The 18365-nt window shown below is 44.6% G+C and overlaps 1 protein-coding gene and 1 long non-coding RNA gene across 6 annotated transcripts in view; both read left to right on the top strand.

Annotated features, from left to right (window-relative positions):
- The window catches only part of GAB2 (GRB2 associated binding protein 2), a 188299-nt gene that overhangs the window by 160424 nt on the left and 9510 nt on the right, over positions 1-18365 (top strand). For all 5 annotated transcript variants that reach the window (XR_002335549.2, XR_014814765.1, XM_003129701.5 and 2 more), the window contains exon 4: positions 16578-17170. Coding sequence is in view for 3 of the 5 variants with exons in the window: in XM_003129701.5 (XP_003129749.1) it covers positions 16578-17170 (593 nt within the window). In the remaining 2 variants the exon portion in view is untranslated. The remainder of the gene's footprint in view (positions 1-16577; positions 17171-18365) is intronic.
- On the top strand, positions 919-8203 carry LOC146399743 (uncharacterized). Its single transcript, XR_014814800.1, has 2 exons — positions 919-5139; positions 5999-8203. It is a non-coding gene; the product is annotated as an uncharacterized LOC146399743 (long non-coding RNA).

The following is an 18365-nucleotide window of genomic DNA, read 5'->3' as shown; positions in this document are numbered from 1 at the left end:
CCAAGTCAATGCACTTGTTGGCCCTAAGAGGATAGTTTTAAAATGTTTTTAAATTGTTGAATAAATCCAGGTCTCGCTTTTGCTCTAGAGCTGCACCATTCCATGCAGCAGTTACTCTCTGCATGTGGCTATTTAACTTTGAATCAATCAAAATTAAATAAAATTGAAAATTAAGTTCCGGGAGTTCCCGTCATGGCTCAGTGGAAATGAACCTGACTAGTATCCATGAGGTCGCAGGTTTGATCCCTGGCCTCCCTCAGTGGGTTAAGGATCCAGCGTTGCCATGAGCTGTGTTGTAGGTCGCAGACGCAGCTTGGATCCTGTGTGGCTGTGGCTGTGGTGTAAGCTGGCAGCTGTAGCTCCAATTCAGCTTCTAGTCTGGGAACCTCCATATGCCACGGGTGCAGCCCTTAAAAAAAAAAAAAAGAAAAGAAAAAGAAAAAGAAAATTAAGTTCCGCAGGCTTAGTTAGCCATGTTTTAGGTGCTCAGCAACCACGTGGCTAGTGGCTACCATACTGGGTAAAAGAGATACAAGACACTTTCATCATCCCACGGAGTTCCAGACCTTGGACTCCCTGCTCTGGAAGAACAGTTTTTACTTTGCCACCACCCCCAACTCTCTCCCACGGACAGAGGCGCTACATATTTTTATTGACCTTCTGTTCCCATCATTAGAGTGAACAAAAGCACAGAGCTGGTGGGCTTTTTCAGAGCTGGTTCCCAATGGCTGCCATGGCCAGCAGATTACAAATCACATTCCTTATTAATTAATTTAGAAGGATGCAGTTTGTGTTATGAAAATGAAGGCAGAGAACTGGCTGTATTAATTATCGTGTCACGAAGTATTTTCATGCATAATCTCACTTAAACCAGTCAGACATACTGAGAGCTGTCCTGGGTAGCCCAGCTACCTCCACTTCAGGAGGATGAAACCGAGATTCACAACCAATAAATGATAGAGGTAGGACTCGAGCCCAGGTCTTCTCATTTCTGGTCCAGTAGTCTTTTCTCTCCACTGTGAGAAAACTCTGGGTTTCTGAGGCATTTTCACACAATGAGCTTCCCAGCCCTCAGGTCTAAGGTTGCTTCACATGCTCATTTTCCTGAAGCAGCCTGATTCATTTGTTTGTGAACTTTGATTAGTTCAGTCCATCTGCATCAACATACACGTGAAGAGCTGAATTCTAAAAAGATAAAATGAGGAGTCCCTCTGTGGCTTAGCAGGTTAAGCACCTGGTGTTGTCACTGCAATGGCTCCGGTTACTGCTGTGGTGCAGGTTCGATCTGTGGCTTAGGAACTTCACATACCATGGGTGTAGCCAAAAAAAGGAAAAAAATAATAAAAATTAAAAAAATTGAAAGGTAGAATGAATTAACCAAAGTCACTGAACTAGTTAGTGGCAGAACTATAAATAGCACCTAATTCTCCTGAAGCACAGACCAGAGACAGTGCAGACTCTGGAGTCAGTCACCTATGGGTCCATATTCAGGTTCTGCCACGTCTTTGTGTCTCGGGCCACTGATTGACCCCTCTTGACCTTCATTTTCCTTATCTGCAGAGTGGGAGTAATTAATTCAAAGCCTTACTAGTGAGCATAAAAGGACAAAATCTACACAAGGCGCCCGGAAGGAGGTGCTTAGGACATGCTGCCAGTTGCTCTTGGGTGCCCACATCCCCTTCCACTGCACAGGGCATTGCCTGGCGGGAGAGGGTGCAAGGTCTTGGGGTCACAGTTCTAGTGAGGGACAGAGCGCTTTTCATTAGCACCTCTCAAACGCTGGTGCGCATAAATGCTGATTCTGCATCAGTGGGCCTGGGGTGGGTCCTGCAATCCTGCCTTTTTGCACAAGTACAGATAATGCCCATGCAGACTGTGTGCAGATCACACTCTAACTGGAAAACTTTATATGAGATTAACAGCTGCCACCACCTCTAGTGCCATGATACCGCTTAAGCAGCAGAGAACAAGTATGTAATGTCTCTGCTTGAATTAGCAGTGAGGGCCCTTTCTCTGTACCCCCACCTCCTCTATAAAACCTCTCTTCATCTTCCTAACTGGAATTCACTTTTTCTCTGAATTCCCACAGCAGTTTTTGATTTTTGCTTTCATAGCATTTGGAACTTTCTACTTTGTATTGCAGATTTTTATATTAATATGTTACTATTCTTTGAAGACAGGACTCAGGGCCCATAGTAAATATTTGAACAAATCTGTATTATGGAGATACCATAATAGAGAAGACGGAAGTTATCTACAGCTGGGGGAGCAGCTTAATCATGGGGCCTTGATCAAGCTGTGCTTTTCTTTCTGTTTTGTTTTTACTCGTGTGGGTGTGGGAACAAGAGGGTGATGAGCAGGATCTCAGGCAAATAGTAAAATCTTGCTATTTTTAAAAAATAGTAAATTCAAAGAGTGTAGAATTCTAGGCAGGGATGGAGGGTGGGAAGGAAGCTTTCTTCAGTCGAGAAGGATTATATAGTTTCTGGTAGTATGTACTATAATAGTTATAAACTCCAGACAAAACATTTAAAAAAAAGTATCTGAAGGCCCTGAAGAGCAATCAAAAACCTGAACAGATCTGACTCTTGAAAGAAGGAACCAGAAGTTGCTGCTGTGGCACAGTGGGCTTGGCAGCATCTCTTCAGTGCCGGGACAAAGTTTGGTACCCAGTCCAGCAGAGTGGGTTAAAGCATCCAATGTTGCCACAGCTACAATGTAGTTCCAGGGCCAGGGAATTCCGTGGGACAGCCAGAAAAGAAAAAAAAAAAAAAGAAAGAAAGAAAAGAAAGAAAGGGACCAGAGTTCCCTGGTGATGCAGTGCATTAAGGATCTGGCATTGTCTCTGCTGTGGCTTGGGTCACAGCTGTGGTGTGGGTTCAATCCCTGGCCCTGTAACTTCCACATGCTGTGGGCATAGCTTAAAAAATAAGAGATCTGCACAGAGTGTGAGGTTCCATTTTCATGGCTGTTCCTATGGTGGAAATTCCTGTAACATAGCATCCCAAATATTCAGTGTACAATGAGAAATTGCTAGACACCTGAAGAAACTAAAAGTTGACACATAGGTGAGAGAACTCAGTTCGTAGAAGCAAACTTAATTAAGCTCAGTTTTGGGAGCTAGCATTAAAAATAGCTGTGTTAATTGCTTTAATCTGGGGGGAGGGGAGATGACTAATGACTAAAGAGGTGTTGAAATTTAGGAAAGAGATAGAAACTTTGAGAAAGAACTTAGGAGTTCCAGTTCCTCTATGGTGGCAAAAGTCACTACAGGCTACTTCTCGCATAAATTACAACTAAAAACTCTGTGCAAAATAAAATTTCTCAAAGACTTTGTAAAGTAAATGAAAGGAAGCAGATTATGGAGGGGAAGAAAGAAATGTGACTACACACAGGTGAATTTTCTGTCTCTGGCAGATTTGTCCAAAGGGTGGGCTCCATAACAGAGCAGCATAGTGGGGCAGGCTGCTGAAATTGTAATAGAAACCTCATCTTTCTGGTTAGAGGAACCAGAAAAGGAGCCCTTTGGGGGCTAGAGGGAGTGGAATATCCCAGAGTGGAGAGAGCTAGAGAAGGGATTTCCTAATTTGGGATATAAAACCACACCACTCTCAGGCTCACCTTGAGCTACCCACATGTAGGATAGACTCACACCAGCTTTGGGAACTAAACTGAGATTTTTACTGCCACACACAGGAGGAGGAACAGAACTTATAGGCTAAACCCAACCATGTTGATTGCCTGCAAAAACATCAGTATTCTCCAAAGGATGATAAAAATAACCCAGAGTCTATACAACATATAATTCAGAATATCATTCAGAATATAACCCCAAAATTTCTCAGCATATAGAGAATCAGCAAAGTATAACTAATTCTGAGGGAAGAGCACAGATGCCAATCCCAACATAATCAATATTGGAACTATCACATACAGACTTAAAAGCCCATATTATAACAATATTCCATATGATAAAGGGAAACACACTTGAAATTAATAGAAAAAAAGCAATTCTGTCAATTCAGAAGTTTATATTCTGTAAAAGTATTCCTTCAGGAATGAAAAAAATAAAGACATTTCTTGGATGAAAGAGAAATAAGAGAATTTCCAGGAGATCTGATTTAAATAAATAATAAGGCTGAAGCAAGGTAGTGCCTGAAGAAAACTAAGATCAGGAATGAAGAAAGAGCATCAGAAAGAGTAAATATCTGCATAATTATGAGACTATTTTTCCCCCTGAGTTCTTTAAAATAGGTATGAGTGTTGAAAGCAAATATTAAACATTATATAGTTTAATATCTAGTATCTAACATCTAAACATTATCTAGTGGGGTTTTTACCTGGTTTTATTTCTCTTCAACCTGAAGAGCTTCCTTTACCCTTTCTTGCCATGTGAGTCCCCTGGTGACAGATTTTCCCAGCTTTCATTTATCTGGAAATACTTTTATTTCACCTTTGAAAGATATTTTTGCTAGGTATAAAATTCTGGAATGATGATTTTATCCATTCTATAGTCTTTGGATCTTCATTGTTTCTGATGGGCAGTCAGCTGTTCTTTTAATTCTTATTCTCCTTTATGTAATGCATCTTTCTTCCTCCGAATGATTTCTTTCTTTTTAAAAAAAAAATTGTGGTAAAATACACATAATATAATGTACAATCTTCACCATTTTTAAGTGTACAGTTCAATAGTGTTAAGTACTTTCACATTGCTATGCAACCAATCTCCAGAACTCTTTTCAGCTCTCAAAATTTAAACTCTCCACCCTTAAATAGTTTGCTGTTTCACCTTCCCTCTAGCCCCTGAAAAACCTCCATTCTACTTTTTATCTGTATGAATTTGACTTCTCTAGGTAACTCATTTAAGTGGAATCATACAGTACTTGTCTTTTTGTGACTGGATTATTTAACTTAACATAATGCCTTCAAGGTTCATCTATGTGTATAGCATGTGTCAGGACTCCTTCCTTTTTAAGGCTGAATAAATATTTTCATTACATGTATTTTCCACATTTTGTTCGTCTGTTCATCCACTGATAGAGTCTTGAGTTGCTTCCACCTTTTGGCTATTGTGAATAATGCTGCTGTGAACATGGGTTTACAAATAGTCTTCAAGACATTGCTTTTGGAGTTCCTGTTGTGGCTCAGTGGTTAACGAATCCAACTAGGAACCATGAGGTTGCGGGTTTGATCCATGGCCTTGCTCAGTGGGTTAAGGATCCAGCATTGCCGTGAGCTGTGGGGTAGGTCGCAGATGTGGCTCAGATCTGGCATTGCTGTGGCTCTGGCATAGGCCAGCAGCTACAGCTCCGATTAGACCCCTAGCCTGGGAACCTCCATATGCCACAGGAGCAGCCCTAGAAAAGACAAAAAGACAAAAAAAAAAAAAAAAAAAAAAAAAAAGCATTGCTTTCAATTATTTGGGCTATATATCCAGAAGTAGAATTGCTGGGTCATTTGGTAATTTTTTTTATCATTTTTTTGAGGAATTTCCATACTGTTTTCCATGGTGCTTGCACCATTTTACAACAATGCACAAAGCTTCTAGTTTCTCCAGCTTCTTGCCACACTTGTTATTTCCTGGTCTGTTGATAGTAGCTATCCTAATGAGTGTAAGGTAGCATCTTGTAGTTTTCATTGGTGTCTCCCTAATGATTAATGATATTCAGCATCTTTTCAGATATTTGTTGGCCATTGGTATCTTTTTTGGAGAAATGTCGACTTAGGTCCTTTGCCTTTTTTTTTTTTTTTTTTTTTTTTAATTTTATTTTTTGTCTTTTTTGTTGTTGTTGTTGCTATTTCTTGGGCCGCTCCCACGGCATATGGAGGTTCCCAGGCTAGGGGTTGAATCGGAGCTGTAGCCACCGGCCTACGCCAGAGCCACAGCAACGCGGGATCCGAGCCGCGTCTGCAACCTACACCACAGCTCACGGCAACGCCGGATCGTTAACCCACTGAGCAAGGGCAGGGACCGAACCCGCAACCTCATGGTTCCTAGTCGGATTCGTTAACCACTGCGCTATGACGGGAACTCCTCCTTTGCCTTTTTATTATCAGATTTTTGTTGTTAAGTTATAGAAGTTCTTTATACATTCTGGACATTAATCCCTTAACAGATATATGATTTGCAGATATTTCCCCCATTCTAAAAATTGCCTTTCACTCAGTTTATTGTGTCCTTTGATGCACATAAATGGTTTTGACTTTGATGATCCAGTTATCTAAGTTTTGATTTTGTTGTTTGTGCTTTTTATGTCATACATAAGACATGATGGCCAAATCTAACTCCAAGAAACTTTCCCCTATTGTCTTCTAAGAGTTTCATTGCTTTAGCTCTTACCTTTGGGTCTTTGACCCATTTTGTGTTTAGTTTTCATATGACAAAAGATAAAGGTCCAACTTCATTCTTTTGCATGTGTACATCCAATTTTCCCAACACTATTTGTTGAAAAGTCTGTCCTTTCCTATGGAAAATATCTTTCCCATGGTCTTGGCATTCTTACTGAAAGTCATTCTGGGCCTGAATTCAATTCCCTTTGTCTATATGTGCAGTTTTATTCCAGTAGCATACTGCTTTAGTTACTGTAGGTTTGTACAGTAAGTTTTGAAATTGGGAAGTATAAGACCTCAACTTTGTCTTTTTCAAGATTGTTCTGACTGTTAGGATTTTAAGATTTTTTTTCTTTATATTTCACCAGTTTGACTATGCTATTCCTAAGGTGTGTTTTTCCTTATATTTACTCTGGGGGTTCACTTGTCTTTCTGATTCTGTGTGTTGATATTTTTGATTCAGTTCAGCAAAATTTCTACCGGTATTTATTGATTTGATTTTCTTACCCCTTTCTGTCTCTCCTTTCCTTTGAGAGTCATGTGAAACTTTAATTACCCATATGCTAGCCTGCTTGACACTGACCCACATGTCACTGATACTATTCTTTTTTTTTTTTTTTCCTACTCTATTTCTTCTCTGTGCTCAGTTTGGATAGCTTTTCAATAGATTTTTTAGTTCTAAGATTCCCCCCCTTTTTTATATTTTCAAGGGGTACTAGAAGTAAGTCAATGTCACACATGTAAAGCCTCCTCATACCCTTTGTAATCCATCCTTCCTTCTACCACATTCCTCAGAAACCACTGGTGATCTCTCATCACTACATTAGTTTTCATATTTTGGAATTTTACTTGAATGGAATCAGAATATTACTCTTTTTCCTGACTTCTTTCACTCAGCATAATGCTTTTGGTATTCATCCATGTGGTTGCACGTATCATTGGTTGTTCATTTTTATGGCTGAGCAGTAATTCAGTGTATCTTTATGTCACAGCTTATGCATTCGCATGTTGATAGACACTTGGGTTATTTCCAGTTTGAGCTATTATAAATTAAGATGCATTTGGGCATCAAGAATCACTAACAATCTTTACATGGACTTTTGTTTCATTTCTCTTTGGTAAATTCCTAGAAAACTAGCCCCATGTGGTTTTACTGGTTAAATCTGTCAAATATTTAAACATAGCATAGTACAAATACTACTCCTATTTGATATGAATATGAGTATACTCAAATTCTTTTAGGAAACATAAGAGGAGCAAATCCTTTTATAACTTATTTTATATGAACAGCATAACTTTATAATCAAAACCCAACAAAGATTACAGGAAGGAAAATTACAAAGCAAAATTGCCTGTGACAACAGATGCAGAAATTCTTTTTTTTTTTAATAAAAGAAGTATTAGCAATCAAATCCAACTTAAAATATATATAGTGTGTGTATATCATGTGTGTATTTTAGGAGTAATATATATTAGGGAGGGCATATGTATATGTGTGTGTACCTCAGGGATAAGGCACCATAACAAAATAATGGGCATCCCAAGAATGCAAGGTTAGTCTGATATTCAGAAAGCAAACAACATAATTCATCACTTTAAAATAAAAATCAGGAGTTCCCATCGTGGCTCAGTGGAAATGAATCTGACTCATAACCATGAGGACAGAGGTTCAATCCCTGGCCTCACTCAGTGGGTTAAGGATCCAGTGTTGCTGTGAGCTGTGACATAGGTCGCAGACATAGCTCTGATCCTGTGTTGCTGTGGCGTAGGCTGTGGCGTAGGCCAGCAGCTGCAGCTCCGATTTAACCCCTAGCCTAGGAACCTCCATATGCCATGGGTACAGCCCTAAAAATACAAAAAAGAAAAGGAAAAATCACATAATCATCACCTCAACAGATGCAAAGAAAGCATTTGACAAACTTAATACCTCTTCATAAAAACAATTTCTTAGCAAACTATGAATAGAGGAGAACCTCTTCAAACTAGTAACAGACTTCTAGGGATAGCCTAGGGCTAGTATCATACCTAACGGAGAAATAATAAACCTATTCCCCTAATATTGGCGACAAGGTGAGAACACCTGCTCTCACCACTTCTGTTTGCCATTATACCAAGAGATCCTAGCCCATTCAGTGAGGGAACAAATAAATATAAAGGCACAGCAATCGAAAAGAAGAGTTAACACTGTCTCTATTTGCAGGTAACTTGATTGTTTATCTTAAAAATCTAGAAAATAACTACTAGAATTCGGGAGTTCAGCAGGGTCATGGGATAAGAGGTTATGACACAAATTATTATACAAAAAGCACGCCTGAGTTTTTCTGATCAACAAATATTCTGGAATAATACGTAGGTGTGTTGAAAAGTCATGAGACTTAAAAGGTAATGAGGATTTTTTCCACAAGTCTGTGTACCAATGTCTTCTTTTAGTCGCAGAAGCAGACACTCACTAAGCAGATGCTTAAGTCCCAATAGGGAATTTACTGGGGAAGAAAATGAGGTATATCCCAGGGAACACACACAAAACGTTGAATATGTGGCCTCAGAAAGCGTGGCACCCAAGGACTAAATATAGCAAGAACCCAGCAGCTGGTTCGTGCGTGTGTCTGTCTCTCCCACAGGCCATATGGCTTTTCATCGCGGAGCATGTGGCCTTCGTTTCTCTCTCCCTGCAGACTGCGTTCTCTGTCTCTTACAGTACACGTCTGTCTCACAGCTCCTGAGTTTGCGTGTTCCTTGTTCAAGCAGCCAGTCCAGACTCTCTGGTGTTCTCAACTCTGACTTCCTAAGGGAGGAATGAGACCGGCCCATTTGGGATCAGGCATCCAGCCCCAGTCCTACCAGCAAGGGACGCTCACGTCCCCAGTATGTCTGCTGAGGATCCACTGGCTAGGACAGGGGGACAGGGGTGGGGATTCTCAGAGGGAAGATGGGTTCCGTAACTAACTAGGTACCTTGAAAGGTGCTATTTGTTTTGGGGGCTTTTTGGCCACAGCTGCAGCATGCAAAAATTCCCCAGCCAGGGATCAAAACTGAGCCATAGTGACAACACTGAATCCTTAACCACTAGGCCACCAGGGAACTCCTCTGAAATTAATTTTTACATATTATCAGCTAACAATTGGAAAGTGAACTTTAAAAAATTATCTATATATTGGAGTTTCCATTATGGTTCCGCAGAAATGAATCCAACTAGGAACCATGAGGTTGCAGGTTCGATCCCTGCCCTTGCTTAGTGGGTTAGGGATCCGGCACTGCCATGAGCTGTGGTCTAGGTCGCAGACATGGCTCGGATCCCTCATTGCTGTGGCTGTGGTGTAGGCTGGTGGCTGCAGCTCCCATTAGACCCCTAGCGTGGGAACCTCCATATGCCACAGGAAGTGGCCCTAGAAAAAGGCAAAAGACCAAAAAAAAAAAAAAAATATATATATATATATATATATATATATATATATATATATATATATAAAATGATGCTCCAAAAATAGACTACTTAAGAATAAATTTAACAAAAGACATGCAATACCTCTTCACTGAAATCAGTATCAAACACTGTGGAAGAAAATTAAAGACCTAAATGTGGAAAGTATAATATACTATAGTTATGAATATTATTTAAAATATTATTAAACTATTGTTAAAATAGCAGTTCTTCCCAAATTAATCTCTAGGTTCAGTGTTATACAAATTCCAGCAAGCTTTTTCATAGAAACTGATAAGCAAATTCTAAAATTTTATGTGAAAATGTGAATAGCCGAAGTGATTTAAAAAAAAAAAAATGGCAACAGGAGTTGCTATCGAGGCTCAGTGGTTAGCAAACCCGACGAGTACTCATGAGGACGCAGGTTCGATCCCAGGCCTTGCTCAGTGGCTTAAAGACCCGGCATTGCTTTGAGCCGTGGTGTCCGTTGAAGACATGGCTCAGATCCAGCATGGCTGTGGCCCTGGTGTCGGCTGGCAGCTGTAGCTCCGATTCAACCCCTAGCCTGGGAACATCCATATGCTGTGGGTGCGGCCCTCAAAAGACAAAAGACAAATTAATTAATTAATTAAAAATGACCACAAAGTTAGCAGACTTATACTACCTGATTTCAAGACTTTGTGCCGAACGGAGGTTAATCAAGACAGTGTCGTGTTCCTGAAAGGGTGACCACGTAGATCACAGGAACAGATGAGTGCATCTCGGGGGTAGAATGGATGAAGGTGCCGGTAGGGAAATGAAAGTCTTCTCAACAAGCGGGTATCTATAGAGGAATGATAAACGAACTTAACTTCCCATCACACTACGCACACGTTAACTCACATGCACCAGAGACCTCAAGGTAACGTCTAATATTGTGAAACTTCTAGAAGAAATCGGTGGTCTTAAGGCAAGCAGAGATTTTTATATAGGATTTAAAAAGCAAGGATCAACAGAAAAAGACTGTTTTTAAACAAGTTTTTATCAAAATCAAAATTTTTGTTCTTTAAAAGCCCTCATTCGGGAAACAAAATGGTAAGTCACCAAATGTGAGAAAGTATTCAAAACACATATCTGAACAAAAGAATAGCAAAACACTTAGCTGACAAAGGAGTTACTTCTAGAATCTATACAGAACAAGTCAATAAGACAAATCAGTTTTTTGGCTTTTTTTTAGGTCCGCACCCACGGCCTATGGAGGTTCCTACATTAGGGGTCTAATTGGAGCTATGGCTGCTGGCCTACACTACAGCCGCAGCAATGCCAGATTCGAGCCACATCGGCCACCTACACCACGGCTCACGGCAATACCAGATCCTTAACCCACTGAGCAAGGCCAGGGATCAAACCCACAACCTCTTGGTTCCTAGTCAGGTTCGTTTCTGCTTCTCCATGATGGGAACTCCCTTATAGGATTATTTTTGAGGAGGGTCTTTGAGAGAAAACCAGCTTGTTCCTGTCCGTTGCTGTCTGTCTAGCCTCGAAACAAGTGCGCCTGATTGGATTACTGTAGTGGAATAGCATCTACTGAGGCTAATCATACCAGCCTTCTATTCCTTTTACATTGATGAGGGCACCTGATATACAGTTAAACACATTAAGCATCTTAGAGGTAAAACCACGGATTTGTTATTATTACTTTTACTACAGTAAGTTACCAGCCACCGTTATTTTTTCAAGTGCTAGATAGTATGTATTGCGGTTAAAATGACTTCATTTCTCAATCCAGCTCTTCCACTGAGCTAAAATAAGTAACCAGTTACAGTCATAACTATACAGTGTTTTTGAAAACAGGTTAGTTTCACTAGATTTATTTTTGCCCTCTAGCCTTAGGGCCTCGTTCTAGATTCTGGGCTGTCTCTGTCTTCTTACTTCAAGGAGGCTGTTAAGCCCGTCACAGGGGATGAGCTGTGGTGAGTCCCATGCCCTGGAAAGCCTTCCTTCTGGGGAGGGGTTAAGGGAAGTGAAATTTCCAGAATTTGACAGAATTCCAGAATGAAAGTAGCACCGACCCTGCCCCACGAGTCTGCAGAGAGATGGTGGGTAAAAAGTAAAATCAAAAATGTTGATGGCGAATTTACCTGTGATAAATCATTCCTAAGGCCCACTCTCCCCGTGGCTTCGATTGACCAAAGGCAGAACGTACAGCTTTTACTTTCATTTAGCTTTGCAGATACAGCAGTCCTCTCTAACCACAGAGAGAAGGCAGGTTCGGTATTGCCGCCAGAAGAGTTTGAGCTGACACGATCACCTCACCTCTTGGGGATAGTGACATGGAATTTTCTGTTTTCTTCCCTCACTGGAAGGATCCATTTGGAATGAGTCAGATGTAGAATGGTCCAGATGACCTCTTAAGATTGCCAGTGACAGGTACAGAACTCTAAATGGTGGCTAATTCACTTAGAAGCATTTATCATATAAGGTTTCCTTAAATGGGAACCCAGCCATTAAAAATTAAAGTGGGCCCTTCATCATTAAGGTACTTGGTGTCTCAGAGAGTAGAAAAGAGTGATATTGTGGTGTCGTGTGGTAGGTCCTGTGTGAAAATGTGCCAGAGAACAAGTGCAAGTTCAAGTGGCTGGGAAGAATTAGGAAACCATTTCTAAGAGCCAAGACAGAGGTTTGGGGTTGAGGTTATGACCAAAGCAGGTGCAAGAGGTGGTGTGATAGCCCCACCCACCAGCTGCCCCTGGAGCAGCTGGGAGCCAGGAATGTTAAGGAAAAGCTGCTGGCCTGGGGAGTATTTTCTCCCAAACCTCTCTGCCCCCAGGGAGCTCCGCTACACACTTGCATTCCAGTATCTTCTGGCGCCATCTCTGTTTTTCTCATCTGACGTGGGAAGGTAACACCTTCCTGTCTCTCAGAACTGTCATCAAGATTAAAAGCCACATCATATGTGACATGCCTGGCACAGTCCTGTGCTTCTCTTATGAGGCTTCTGTCAGTTCCAAGCCCTGGCAGAGAAACCCTTTTCCAAATCCCCAATTCTGAGTATCCGTTGCGGGAGAGTGGCTCAGCACATCACGACTCTGAAGGCTCAGCAGTCCCCGTCTCAATCCGTATCTACCGCGGCAGTGCGGGTTTGGGGCAGGGCGACCAGAGACCTGGGTGCTGGAACCAGTTCTGGTACTGTCCGAGCAGGTACCTTGGGGCAGGTTCATTGCCCTTGTGCAGCTCCTTTACCTGGTGCCCCTTGGCATGTGTCCGTGTCATTTAGCACATGCCAGGGACTGTGCCAGGGGACAGGACAGGCTATGGTCCCCTGCCTTCTAGGAGCACAGGTTAGGGAGAAGTGGGAAGGCACAGACACACATAACCTTCATACAAGACAGACTAAGGCGAGTGTAATGGTGGGAGGACAGAGCTCGGTGGGGGCCGAGGAGGAGGAGTGAGGAAGGCGGAAAGGAGAGTTAAGACCTAAAAGACCTCTGTGGAGCAAAAGGTCCCCTTGGCACTCGGTGTAAGATTTTGACGCATCAAAGGAACATTCCAGAGAAAGGTGAATACTGCCAGCCCAGAGCTGGAGCTGGGAGAGGGTTTAGGGATAAGTGGGTAGTTCTGAGCGCTGGAGAGGGGATGCCCGGCAGCAGGAGCCTGGGACCCCGGCGTCTGTGTTCTGAAGAGGAAGGGTTTCAGTCTGATGCCCACAGGGTTCAAGGCCAAACTCGGGGAAGGGGAGGCGGCACCGACACTTGTCTTTCTTTACACATTCATTTGCTTGTTCATTCAGTAGACATTCCCCGGTTTCCTCTGTGACAAGCACTGATTGGGTGCTGTGGAGAGAAAAAATGAATAAGACACACTTGCTTTCCTCAAGGAAATCACAGGTGGTGGAGGTGACAGGTGACAATGCATAACGCAGATTACAGTTGCTCCCTGCGCCAGGAACAGAGTTAAGCAGGTGACTGAGGTGGTGCCAGGGAGAGGGTGTAAGAAACAGCTTTAAAAGCTGTGCCATTGGGAGTTCCCGTTGTGGCGCAGTGGTTAACGAATCCGACTAGGAACCATGAGGTTGCGGGTTCGATCCCTGCCCTTGCTCAGTGGGTTGACGATCTGGCATTGCCGTGAGCTGTGGTGTAGGTCACAGACATGGCTCGGATCCTGTGTTGCTGTGGCTCTGGCGTAGGCCAGAGGCTACAGCTCCGATTTGACCCCTAGCCTGGGAACCTCCATATGCCATGGGAGCGGCCCAGGAAATAGCAAAAAGACAAAAAAAAAAAAAAAAAAAAAAAAAAAAAAAAGCTGTGCCATTGGAGTTGAGTACCAGCTGGACTAGAGTAAGAGGCCTTCCGGGCAGGGCAAACAACACAAGGCCGGGTGACCTTTCAGGCCGGGCACCTATGGGGCACACTGGGAGGTTGAGGAGCTGCTAGAGTGGGAAGGGGAGCTGGGGAGAGGAGATTGGAGAGGAGAGGTATTAAGCTGGGAGGTTCAGAAAGTAAATGTGAGTGGGATGGTAGGAGACTGGTCATTAGCCCTTTCGTTAATGCAGAAGAAAAACCGGGGGGCCCTAAATGGGGGTGGATTCTGCAGGCCCCGATGTGGTCAGTGCCTGAGAAATCATAAGGTAACTTCCGGGTTTCAGCTTGAGCAGCTGGGGCCCTTCCCCAGCCTGGGGAGACAGGTGGATATGAGTTCATTCTCGAATATGTTTAAGGCGACAGCAGGGTACCTGCGAGCCTGTCCCCACCTTAACATCTTCCCAGGACTTCAGTTCTCATCAGCCCAGGCCTGGCCCCTCCCGTCACCTCTCAGCCCTCCCTCCCCAGACGCTGGCTCCAGTCCGAGCAGTTCGCAGTTCCTCCGACCTGCCAGACTGTGTTCCACTTTGGTGTGTGAGGCGCCCTTTTCCTTCTCTTGCCTTTGGCCTGGCCAGTTGCCAGGGTCACTCAGAGGGGACAGCTCTGAAGAAGCCTCCTCTGACATTTCTCAGCACCACCACCAGGGAGGGTTGGTATAAGTCTGTCACCAGCCACTTACCCACTTGATTATAAGATTTGCATGCACATCACCGCCTCCGCTGCGGTGCCCACTCCCCTAGGGCAGGAGGCCTCTCTGTATCCATGGTGCCTGGCACAGACGGAAAGTACACCATCAGGGAATGTCGTTTCAATGGACAAATCCAGATCGGGGCATCCAGCAGAGCTGGAAACTCAAAAAAAGACTGAAGTAAAGGCACCAAAGACAAACGGGCAGATATGGACACCTTCTGTCTACCACCGGCTCCGCGTCCTCTGCTCCAGGCACTCGTTATCCAGAGGCTAGATGATCAGTGACGAAGGCTGTGGCTGCTGGCCGGGTTCTGTGTGTGGAAGGGACTAGAAAGGGAGTGAGAGCACGTTGGCCCAGAGAAGAGGGCCTCTGACGGTTTGGGGACTGCAGTGGAGGTCCCTGCCCCTCAAGGACACACATTTCCATTAGAGAAAGCCTGGCCTCGACACCTGTTTCCCTTCCTCCTTCTAAGCTGAGGGGCCTTATTTTCTATCACCATCTGGTGGCCACATCCGTAAATAACAAGCTCCCATGAGCTGAAAGAGCTTGTCAAAGGGCAGGTGCCCCAGGTTGGCCGCAGCAGGTTAGAGAGAGGGCGAGCTTGCAGAGCTGTGCGTATGTGAGATTTGCCTTATTCTGGTGAGAAGCACCCAGAGCTGTTTATCAGATCCTTAAAGAGGCATATAGCCTCCGAAAGGCTGAGAATCACAACTCTAAAGGGTTGTCCTAGAAGAGCGGTTTCTCCCCCGCGTGGAATCCTAGGAAGAATCGTAATGTAAGAGAGAGGAAAGCAGAGCTGAATCTCTCCCTGCTCGGAACCTCACCTTCCAACTTCCCAAGACACCTATGCAGAACACAGAATCCAGTTTGAAAACCGTGCTGATAAAGCCAAAGGGTTGTGGAGTTTCAGAACCAGACGGACCCTCAAGAGCCACAGAGACCCACCAGGTTGCACCTTGGGGAAGGGGGCCAGGCGAAGCCCACAGAGCCTGTCAGTGGCTGTAATGGAACTAGTGCAGCTCCCTTCACCCCCCCGCCCCCGCCCAGATCTTTGTGATTTTGCCTTATTTCGCCAAAACTTAAATCCTTAAAAAATAATAATCAAATACCTTTTCTGTCCTGAGTATAGTTCCCTAACAGGAAAGCACTTTTCTCGTAGGAGTTCAGTCTTCTGGAAAGAGCTCTTTACCCCTCTAACTGCCTCTCAACAAACTGTAATACATGATGAAAAATAAATCTATAGCTTATATTTGAACAGTTATTTTTAACTTAGACCAGCAACATGCACGAGCTGACTTGCTTTACAGCAGGAGAACAGGCTCAGATAAGATGACCTGCTTGCTGGATTCTGATACCAGCTTACAGGTTCTTTCCACTGTCTCACAGCCTTTGTACAGAAATGTGCCTGTTCTGTGGCACTTAAAGCAAAGAACAAGTGAGGGGTATAACAGGCTTATTGATACCTGTTTGGGGAAGTAAGACCAATCTCTGCTAATCACAGCCATTTGGGGATAAAGGCTAACACTGATCGAACATCTGTATACTAGATACACTAGAGTCCAATTTCTAGACGACCTTCAAAGACTGATTTCAATCACCGTTTTTGCAGGTGCCTTAACTCAAGCTCAGAGAGAAGGCGTGCCTTGCCCAGAGAAACCTCAGGCCTGCCAGCCTCCTCAGTCTGTGTCTGCCGCACACCACCCAGCTGCACGGGGTTTGACCATGCCTGCTTGCCTCCCCCGCGGGCAGCCCTGACCGCCTCTAACCCCTGTGCCCCCTTCTTTCCATCTCTTAGGAGCGCCAGCTTCTCTCAGGGCACCAGGGCCTCGTTTCTCATGAGGAGCGACACGGCTGTGCAGAAACTGGCCCAGGGCAACGGACACTGTGTCAATGGAGTCAGTGGTCAAGTGCACGGCTTCTATAGCCTCCCCAAGCCAAGCCGGCACAATGCAGAATTCAGAGACAGCACCTACGACCTCCCCCGGAGCCTGGCCTCGCACGGCCACACCAAGGGCAGCCTCACAGGCTCCGAGACAGACAACGAGGAGGTGTACACCTTCAAGATGCCCAGTAACACCCTGTGCCGTGAGTTTGCGGACCTCTTGGTGGACAATATGGACGTTCCGGCCACCCCGCTCTCAGCCTACCAGATCCCTAGGACATTCACGCTGGACAAGAACCACAATGCCATGGCGGTGGCCGCCCCTGGGGACTCGGCCGTAGCTCCCCCGCCCCGGCCCCCCAAGCCGAGTCAGGCAGAAACACCTCGGTGGGGCAGCCCTCAGCAGAGACCTCCACTGGGCGAAAGCAGCAGATCCGTCTCTGCCGCTGCCACCATCCCCAGGCGCAATACCCTCCCAGCCATGGACAACAGCCGACTTCACCGAGGTCAGTCTGAACCCTGGCGGAGAGCCGGGGGAGGGGGGTGGCCCGGGGCTTCTCGGTAGTGTGCTAGTCCCCGGCCACCCGCGCCAGGGAGACGTGAGGCCTGCCCAGGTTGCCGACACTTGCAGGTGCGAGCGTCTTCTCCCCAGGCCTTTCCTAGCTGGTCCTCCAGCGCTGGAGGCTGCTGGTGGACGCCACGATGGCGAGTGGGTGGCAGACCTTGCCTGAGAGAAGTGGCTCTTTTCCTAAGGAGGTAGAACCTTCTTGGTTAACCACAGTACAACGTATTATGGGTTTGGAGGTCTAAATCATAGTCTTTTATTCATTTATAAATCAAACCAGAGATTTCAAAGATAAATTTAGAAGACTAGTCCAAACCTATGCGGACCAACAGACCTAAAATTAGATCTGCAAAATGTTTTCTAAGCCACATTTGAATCTCTTACTCAATTTAATGTGGAGACTTTAAAGTCTGAACTTCTTTCTGAAGTATTTAATTTCCAGTGAAATACTTTGGTTAAAGTCTGAACTTCTATCTGGAGTATTTAAATTCCATTGTCACTTATTTCCCACTAAGGGTGTTCCAGCTCTGCGTATAACTCGGTTTTTGAAAAAGTAGAACAATATCCCTTTCATTTTGCATCTTACTTAGAGCTCCCGATGCCTGTTCTTATCCGTCCTGCTGTGTAAGCCACATAGTGGCTCCGAGAGTTTGGGGGACAGAGACTCACTGTTTTCCTTTCACATGAGGGCCATGGTGGTTAAGAGACTTACTCAGGGTTGCAGAGGCAGTCGGCGGACTTGACCCTGGCTCAGTACCCTTTGCCGTCTTCAGCCCAGCAACTCTGATTGGTCCCCTTGTGTTTTGGGACTGAGATGACAGAGCCATGTGAAACGTGCCCTGCCCTTCAGAGAGCTCCCGTCTAGGTGGGGAAATAAAACCAATGTGTATAACGTAGTCAGGCATCGTTATTCCTAAAATAGCTGTCTCAGTGCTAGCTGGGACCACGGGACAGGCGACAGGGCTGTGAGAGTTAGTGGGAAGGTGCGCAAACGAAGGCAGACATCGCCAAGGAGACAGCCTCCGCAGATGCTCACACGGGAGCTGCATCTCGAAGCCTGGGAGGACTTGGCCAGCTGAGGAGTGACGTGATCACTCACTCGTAGGGTCGAGAGCAGTATCTTCCGGAGTCTGGCA

The sequence above is a fragment of the Sus scrofa genome, chromosome 9 (assembly GCF_054392235.1).
Source record: "Sus scrofa isolate SSC_HxYL_T2T_F1_AM1 chromosome 9, Sscrofa_HxYL_maternal_Yorkshire_Landrace_v2.0, whole genome shotgun sequence".
In the NCBI taxonomy this organism is placed as follows: domain Eukaryota; kingdom Metazoa; phylum Chordata; class Mammalia; order Artiodactyla; family Suidae; genus Sus; species Sus scrofa.
This window is presented reverse-complemented; position numbering and strand designations above follow the sequence as displayed.